The sequence below is a fragment of the Chionomys nivalis genome, chromosome 2, assembly GCF_950005125.1.
Source record: "Chionomys nivalis chromosome 2, mChiNiv1.1, whole genome shotgun sequence".
Lineage (NCBI taxonomy): Eukaryota > Metazoa > Chordata > Mammalia > Rodentia > Cricetidae > Chionomys > Chionomys nivalis.
The window spans coordinates 131,779,146-131,788,726 of record NC_080087.1 but is presented as its reverse complement, the minus strand read 5'-3'; the positions used below and the strand labels follow the sequence as shown (position 1 = coordinate 131,788,726).

Genomic DNA, 9,581 nt, shown 5'->3' with positions numbered 1-9,581 from the left:
TGCCCTATCAAAAGACCAAGGCAGTTTCTTTATTCAACCAATGAAAGCAACACATAGACAGAAGAATCTCCTATACCACACTCCTCAGAGAGGGTAAGGCCTCCCATGGGGAGTCAACAAAGTCTGTCACACCACACTGAAGCAGGACCAAGGCCCTCCCCGCTGTAGCTAGGCTGAGCAAGGTATCCCTCCTTAGGGAGTGGGCTTCAAAAAAGAATCAGAGCTTCAAAAATACTTTAGAATACTTGTTTAAAAATCCCTCATTGCCGGGCAGTGGTGGCGCACGCCTTTAATCCCAGCACTCGGGAGGCAGAGGCAGGCGGATCTCTGTGAGTTCGAGGCCAGCCTGGTCTAGAAGAGCTAGTTCCAGGACAGGAACCAAAAAGCTACAGAGAAACCCTGTCCCCCAAAAAAAAAAAAAAATCCCTCATTATTAAACCCTAAGCCCAGCATTATGGTGTCCTTGGGAAAATCTTACCTGTTATTGTAAACTATATTCTAGGTTAAGGTCACATGAGTATAAGCATCAAGCTACTGTGACAAGTTATTGCAATGGGCTATAGGCAAGTGATTATGCTTAAGCCTGAGTGTGTGTGTGCGCGCATGTGTGTGTTTCTGTATGTATGTGCGTGTGACTGTGTGTGTTTCTGTATGTATGTGCATGTGAGTGTGTGAATGTGTGCGTGTTTCTGTATGTATGTGTGTGAGTGTACACTGCCATCACTGTGATCTCACATGTACACACGTACACTGCCGTCACTGGGCTCCCACATGTACACATGTACATATGTACACATGTACACTGCCGTCACTAGGATCCCACATGTACACACGTACACTGCCATCACTAGGATCCCACATGTACACATGTACACTGCTGTCACTGGGATCTCACATGTACACTGCTGTCACTGGGATCTCACATGTACTCTGCTGTCATTGGGATCTCACATGTACTCTGCTGTCATTGGGATCTCACATGTACACTGCCATCACTGGGATCTCACATGTACTCTGCTGTCATTGGGATCTCACATGTACTCTGCCATCACTGGGATCTCACATGTACTCTGCTGTCATTGGGATCTCACATGTACACTGCCATCACTGGGATCTCACATGTACACTGCCATCACTGGGATCTCACATGTACACTGCCATCACTGGGATCTCACATGTACTCTGCCGTCATTGGGATCTCACATGTACACTGCCATCACTGGGATCTCACATGTACACTTCCATCACTGGGATCTCACATGTACATTCCCATCACTGGGATCCCACATGTACACTTCCGTCACTGGGATCCCACATGTACACTTCCGTCACTGGGATCTCACATGTACACTTCCATCACTGGGATCTCACATGTACATTGCCGTCACTGGAATCTCACGTGTACACAGCTGTCACTGGGATCTCACAAGTACACTTCCGTCACTGGGATCTCACATGTACACTGCTGTCACTGGAATCTCACATGTACACTGCTGTCACTGGGATCTCACATGTACGCTGCCATACCTTGCTTTCTATGGTTTTCACGTGGCTGCTGGAGACCAAACTTAGGTCCCCATCCTTGCAAGGCAAGTGCTTTACCGACAGCCACCTCCATGTCCTAAGCCCTAAACTCACCGTAGTGAGAGCAGCAAGATCCACCATCATTCAAAGTTTAAGAACTGTTTAGAAAATATACAGTTAAAATTAGTTTTGCTACCAGAAACTTTAGGCTGTTGTGAACTTTCGTGAGTGCAAGCCCAGGTAAATTGGTTAGGCCAGGAATCTCCAATCCACAGAAAAGTGAGATGTCTGAGTCACTCGTGTTTCAGAACTGGAACCCACGCTGTTTGCTGGGTACACTGGTCTTTATTGACAGTGCCCTGCATTATAGTAAGTATGAAGAATATTCTGTACTCTCAGTTTATAAACAAAGATACTAAGATATAATGCTTTTAAAAGGATTTCTTTTAACTTTTGAACTATTTAAATGTAGCACTCCTCCTACAGTTTGGTCTAGGAAACCATTACTCTGTAAAATTAAAGGTCCCACAGAACGTTTATTTATGTGGGTTATAACTGTTGATGTGTATTATGTCAGCAATGTTGATTTTATGAAATTAAAACTTAAAACAATAAACCATTAATTCAGTTTAAAGTTAATATGTAGGGACTTGGCAGAAGGCTGATGGGTAAGAGTACTTGTTCTGCAAGCATGATGATCTGAGTTCGAATCCCCAGCACTCGTGTAAAAACCTGGGCACAGCTATGCTTGCCTGTATGCTTGTCTGGGGAGGTTCGGAGACAGAAACAGGCTGATGCAGAGAGATAGCTTTCCAGCCAGGCTGCCCTAAATGGGAAAATCCTGGTCCTGTGAGAAGAGCACTTCAAGGCAATAAGGTGGAAAGCAACAAAAAGAATGGATGTCCAGTTCTTGCCACCACATGCATGTGCACAGGTACAGAGTCACATGCCTACACACGCGTGCACACAGGCACGCACATACATGCACACACACAGAGTTAACTAGCATATGCCTGCAGCTGGGCCAGGGAGGCAGGTAGGCTAACTGAAGATCTTCACTTTACCCTTCTCTCCTCCAAATTCAACCCCTCAGTCTCACCCGAGCTCTATAGAAGAACACATGCTGAGACCTCCCCTCCTCCATGACCCCTACCTCAAGTGGATTACACACATCCTCGCCTCTCACATTCCCTCCCCCACTCATCACTTTACCCCAGGCCCCAACTCCAGCAAGAACTGCCTGGAAACCCAAAGGCCACTGTGACCAGGGACACAGGCTACCTGCGGACCTTCACCCTCTCCCTCCATTTCTCCACTCTAATCTCCCATTCTCACCCCCAGCTCTGCAGTAGATACATTCATCAAAGAAAATGTTAAATCTAAAAAAACCCTGGCTTGAAACATCCAGGAAATCTGGGACACTATGAAAAGGCCAGATTTAAGAATAATAGGAATAGAGGAAGAAGAAAAAACACAGGTCAGTGGCACAGAAAATATTTTCAACAAAATCATAGAAGAAAAATGTCCCTAACCTAATGAAGAAGATCCCTATCAAGGTACAAGAAGCATACAGAGCACCAAATAGACTGGACCAAAAAAGAAATTCCACTCCACACATAATAATCAAAACACTGAACTTTCAGAGCAAAAATAGAATATATTAGAACCTGCAAGGGAAAAAGACCAAGTAACATATAAAGGCAGACCTATTAGAATAACCTGACTTTATAATAATGGATACTCTAAAAGCCAGGAGGGCCTAGACAGATGTTCTACAGACGCTGAGAGTCAGAGATGCCAGGCCAGACTACTATACCTGCAAAACTTTTAGTTATAACAGATGTAGAAAACGAGACGTTCAAGGATAAAAACCAAGTTTAAGCAATATCTGCCTACAAATCCAGCCCTATAGAAGACACTAGAAGGAAAACTCCAACCTAAAGAGGTTGGCCACACCCAAGAAAACAAAAGAAATAAATAACCCTAGACCAGCAAATCAAAAGAGGGGACACACATACACTCCACATAAAGGATAAATAACGGGAATCAACAAACACTGCTTATTGATATCTCTCACATTCAGTGGTCCCCACTTCCCAACAAAAAGATACAGACTAACAGAATGGGTGCAAACACAGGTTCCAATCTTCTGCTGCATCCAGGAAACACACCTTGACATTGAGGATAGACATCGCCTCAGGTATAAAAAGATGGGAAATGCTACTCCTGGTAAATGTAGCCAAGAACAAACCAGTGTAGCCATTTTAATATCTGACAAAATACACTTCAAACCAAAACTAATCAGAAGCGATAGGGGGAAAGACAACATACTCATCAAAGAAAATTCACTGAGATTACATTGCAATTCCTAACATCTATACACATCTATAATATCTATCAAATTCATAAAAGAAACACTTCTATAACTTAAACCACATATTGACTCTCACACAGTAATAATGGGAGACTTCAATACCACACTTTTGCCAATAGACAGGTCATTCAGACAAAAATTAAACAGAGAAATTTTGCTGAAGCTAACTGACATCATAAAACAAATGGATCCAGCAGATATCTATAGAACATTTCATCTAAACACAAAAGGATATACCTTCTTCTCAGCACCCCATGTTATGTTCTCCAAAACTGATCACATGCTTGGACACAAAACAAGTCTCAACAGATACAAGAAAACTGAAACAACACCCTGCAGCCTGTCTCACCACATGGGTGAAGCTGGATATCTTCAACAGCAGAAATAACAAAAGCTTGTAGACCCATAAAAAAAAATGCACTACTGAATGAAAAATAGGTCAAGATAGAAATTAAAAAATTAAAGACTTTCTAAAAATAAATGAAAATATACACACAACATACCCAAATTTATGGGACATCATGAAGAAGGAGGTTAGAAGAAGCAAGGTCATAGCACTAAGTAGGTACATAAAAAAAATGTAGAGATCTCATGCTACTAATTTGACAGCACACATGAACGCTCTATACAAGAAGAAGAATTCAAAGCCCCAAGAAATAGAGGGCGAGAACGAATAACTTTGGGCTGAAATCAATAAAACAGAACAAACGAAGGGATAAAGAATCAGCCGAGGGTCTGCCTCTGGTCCTCGTCTTTGGTCGGCGCGCTAACATGTCTCTCTTGACGCCACTGCTGCTGAGAGGCCTGACCGGCTCGGCCCGGCGGCTCATGGTGCCGCGCGCTCAGGTCCACTCGAAGCCGCCGCGGGATCAGATCGGGGTCGTGGATGTCACCGTTGGGCTCACTTCCTGCTTCGTCTGTTGCCTCCTGCCTGCGGGCTGGGTCCTGTCACATCTGGAGAGCTACAAGAAGCGGGAGTGAAGGGAGCTTCCTCCCTCTGTGACTAGACCACCCTTGCCAGCCCATCTTGATCATGTTTCCTGCATTCCTGGCTGGCCTTCCCTGGGATCATGCCATTCAATTCCAGTCACCTCTTCTGCAATCATGACCTCTCGATGTTTCCATGGTGACAACTGGGACCACATATATTGCTGCTGCTTGGTGGGGTCCCCCTTGTAACAATAAAGTCTGTTTAAACCAAAAAAAAAAAAAAAAAAAAAAAAAAAGAATCAGCCGAGTGTGGTGGCACATGTCTTTGTCCCAGCATTCAAGATCTCTGTGTTTGCCGGGCGGTGGTGGCGCACGCCTTTAATCCCAGCACTCGGGAGGCAGAGGCAGGCGGATCTCTGTGAGTTCGAGGCCAGCCTGGTCTACAAAGGGAGTTCCAGGACAGGCTTCAAAGCTACAGAGAAACCCTGTCTTGAAAAAAAAAACAAAAAAAAAAAAACAAAAAAAAAACAAACAAACAAAAAAAAAAAGATCTCTGTGTTCTAGGCCATCCTGGTCTACAAGTGAGTCCCAAGGACAGCCAGGGCTACACAGAGAAACCCTGTCTCAAAAAAACAAGCAGAAAGACAGATAAATAATCAATGAAGCAAAGATTTGGTTCTTCGAGAAAAACCAAAAAAAAAAAAAATGACAAACTGTTATTCAAATTAACTAAAAGGCAGAGATTATACAAACTGACAAATTAGAAATGAAAAGCGGGGCACAACAACAGGCTCTGAGGAAATCCAGAGAATCTTAAGGACCTACTTTTACAGTCTGTAATCCATCAAATTGGAAAATCTAAAAGAAACTTGAAACTTTCTCAATACATAAACTTACCAAAGTTAAATCAAGGTCAGATAAACAATTTCAACAGTCATATGACTCCCAGTGAAATGGAAGCCATAATTAAAAGTCTTCTAATCAAAAAAAGTCAAGGACCAGATTGTTTTAAACACAGAATTTTACCAGACTTTCAAAGAACAGTTAATGCCAATGCTCCTCAAATTATTCCACAAAATAGAAACAGAAGCAACATTGACAACTTTGTTTTATAAGGACACAGTTGCCCTGATACCCAAACCATATAAAGACTCAACAAAGAAAGAGCATTACAGACCAATTTTCCATTATGAGCATAGATGCAAAAATTTTTAATAAAATACTTGCAGACACATCAGAGACTATCCCCCATGATTAAGTAGGCTTTATTCCACTAATGCAGGGATGCTCTAACATATATTATTGATAAATGTAACCCATCAAATAAATTAACTAAAAGACAAAACCCACATAATATTCTCATTAGATGCAGAAAAGGCCTTTGGCAAAATCCAACACCCTTCATGATAAAAGTCCTGTAGCTATTAGGGATACAAAGAACATGCCTCAACATAATAAAGCCAACACCAACTTAAATGAAGTAAAACTCAAAGCAATTCCCCTAAAATCAGGAACAAGATAAGATTGTCCACTCTCTCCATAGCTATTCAGTTAGTACCTGAAGTCTTGGCTAAAGCAATCAGACAGCTAAAGGAGACCAAGGGCATACAAATTGGAAAGGAAGAAGTCAAAGTATATGCTCACAGATGATATGATACTATTATACATAAGTGACTCAAGAAATTCCACCAGGAAAATTTTCCACCTTACAGATGAGAAACACTTTCAGCAAAGTTGCTGGATATAAAATTAACTCATAAAAAATCAGTAGTTCTCCTACACAAATGACAAATGGACTGAGAAAAGAAATCAGGGAAATAACACCTTTTGCAATAGCCTCAAATAATGTCCGATATCTTGGGATAACTCTACCAAAGCAAGTAAAAGACTTGTGTAATCAAACCTTAAAGACATTGAAGAAAGAAACTGAAGAATATATCAGAAGATGGGACGATCTCCCATGCTCATGATCAGCAGGATTAACATGGTATAAATAATCATCCTCTCAAAAGCAATCTAGAGATTTAATGTAATCTCCCTCAAAATTCCAATACAATTTTTCATAGATCTTGACAGAACAATTTTCAGCTTCATGTGGAAACAAAGAAAACAAAATCAAAAAGCTAATATAATCCTGGATAACAAAAGAATTACGGAAGGCATCACTATCCCTGGCCTTAAATTCCATGGCATAACTATAATAATAAAAACAGCACAGTAGTAGCACAGGAACATACACAGTGATCAATAAAATTGAATTAAAGACCCAGACATAAATCCACACACCCCTGATATTTTATAAGGAAGCCAGAAGTATACACTGGAATAAAGATAATATCTTCAGCAAATGATGCTAGTCAAACTGGATGGTGCATGTAAAAGAATTCAAATAGATCCATACTTACCACCCTGCACAAAACCCAACTCCAAATGAATCAAAGATCTCTAAAACCAGGTACTCTGAACCTGATTGAAGAAAAAGTAGAGAATAGTCTTAAAATCATTGGCACAGGAAAAGATTTTTCTGAACAGAACACTGTTAGCACAGGCAATATGATCAACAATTAATAAAGGATCCCTCATGAAAAAAAAGCTGTGCATAGCTAAGGTAACTATCATTCATACAAAGCAGCAACCTACAGAATGAGAAAGGATATTTACCAAATACACACCAATAAAGGATTAACATCTAGATATTAAGAAAACCAATAACCCAATTTAAAAATGGGGTACAGATCTAAATAGAAAATTCTCAAAAGAAGAAACTCAAATGGCTGAAAAATACTTAAAGAAATGTTCAACATCCTTAGTCATTAGAGAAAGGCAACTCAAAACTACTTTGAGATTCCATCTTACACCAGTAAGAATAGCTAAAATAAACAAAACAAATGACAGTTCATGCTGGTGATGATGTGGAATAAGGGGAGCACTCATCCATTACTGGTGGGAGTGCAAACTCTGTGTGTTGGTTCCTCAGGAGGATGGGAATCAGTCTACCTCAAGATCCACTCTTGGGCACATACCCAAAGGATGCTTCATCCTACCACAAAGATACTCAACTGTGTTTGTTGTGACTCTATTCATAATATCCAGAAATTGAAAACAACCTAGATGCCCCCAACAGAAGAATAAATAAAATGTGGTACAATTAAACAATGGAGTATTACTCAGTTGTTAAAAAAGTGACATCATAAAATCTGAGGTTAAATAGACAAAATTAGAAAAAATCATCCTGAGTGGGGTAACTCTTACCTAGAAAGACAGATATTGTATATATTCACTTATATGTGGATATTAGCTATGAAGTCAATGATAACCAAGCTACAGTCTGTAGAACCACAGAAGTTAGGAATAGAGTAAAAGACTGGTAGAGAGATCTCTCGTGGAAAGGAAAATAGAACAGTATAGATGGATGGGGGTTGTAACAGGAGGACCAAGTGGGGAACAGGAGAGGACAGAATGACAAGGAAGGGAGTGCAGGAAGAGATAGCCAAAAGTAAGGGCCATTTGAGGTGTGGTGTGGAAACCTAATATAATAGGAACTTCCTAAAATGTAGTAGCACCAAAGAGTTACACACTAGCCTTGAATGGAGTATAACAAAGGTTTATTTATTTGGGGATAAACTCACAGTAAGGGTAACGATCTGCAGTCCTCTGTGTGCCCTGGGGACTAGAACCGAATCCAGCAGAAAAAGGGACCACACATGCTTCCTGTCTGCACTTATAGTACGTAAGACCATAAGAACAAATATCAAGTATTGTCCAGGGAAAAGAAGAGGCAAAACATATATAAAAATTAGAATTACAACCAGCACAAACTACATCAAACAAGAAACATATGCTAAATGTTTCAATAGTTATCCTATCCTAAGGAGTCTAAGTTTTATATTAAAAATGGCTTGGCTAAGTCATGAGGGGAAAGTAACTATGACTATCTTGTCTTCAACTCCATCAAAGACCTGAGAAGGGAAATAATATTACCTGAGTAAACAGGAAGTGCAATTAAACAACTTCCAAAAGGTGAAAGAAATGACAGAGATAACCGGCTACCTGGGCAATGATGTGGGATTCCCTCTGTATGCTGTGAATATGTTTTATTACCATTGGTTAACAAAGAAGTTGCTTTGTCCTATGATAGGACAGAATAGAGCTAGGTGGGAAAGCAGGGAGAAGGAAGGCAGAGTCAGGCAAATGCCATGTAGCTGTCAAAGGGGAAAGACTCAGGAACCTTGCTGGTAAGCCACAGCCTCATGGTGATACACCGATTATTAGAAATGAGTTAATTTAAAATGTAAGAGATAACTAGAAATACACCAAACAGAGTTGTAATTAACATAGTTTCTGTGTAATTTTTCAGGTCTGGGTGGCTGGGAAACTAAATGCAGTCACCACCTACACTAAAATACATAGATGAAGATGATATAAATGAAAAATATATATAATGGGGGAAGACAGAGCCCCAAATGAATTTCTCATTAGCAAATGAAGTTTCTGGTACTGGGAATGGGTTACATCTAATTAACTGTTGGCCAAGCAGTCCCATAGAAACCCCCAAACAACCCAAGTGTTCCCAAGACTATAGGCTGCTCCACAAACTGATAGTAGGGACTCATTGCTGAAACTAACATCTATACTATTCATTGACTATATGGAAGCTGAGCTGTTGCCTAAATACAGGCTTTGTACCTACGTTCTAGCATCTTTGGCACAGGAAGGTATTCTGCATCCTACCTAAAGAGAAAAGTAAACAGCA

The 9,581-nt window shown here is 40.6% G+C and overlaps 1 protein-coding gene across 1 annotated transcript; it reads left to right on the top strand.

The window, feature by feature from the left end:
• The first annotated feature begins 4,636 nt into the window (after positions 1–4,636).
• Positions 4,637–5,097, top strand: LOC130870272 (cytochrome c oxidase subunit 8A, mitochondrial-like). Its single transcript, XM_057762917.1, has one exon. It carries the CDS (start codon positions 4,670–4,672, stop codon positions 4,877–4,879), a length of 210 nt encoding a protein of 69 aa, XP_057618900.1. The 5' UTR covers positions 4,637–4,669; the 3' UTR covers positions 4,880–5,097.
• Positions 5,098–9,581: the final 4,484 nt, after the last annotated feature.

Coding starts and splice junctions, on each gene's coding strand:
- LOC130870272 (XM_057762917.1), top strand. CDS start 4,670: ATGTCTCTCTTGACGCCACTGCTGCTGAGAGGCCTGACCGGCTCGGCC.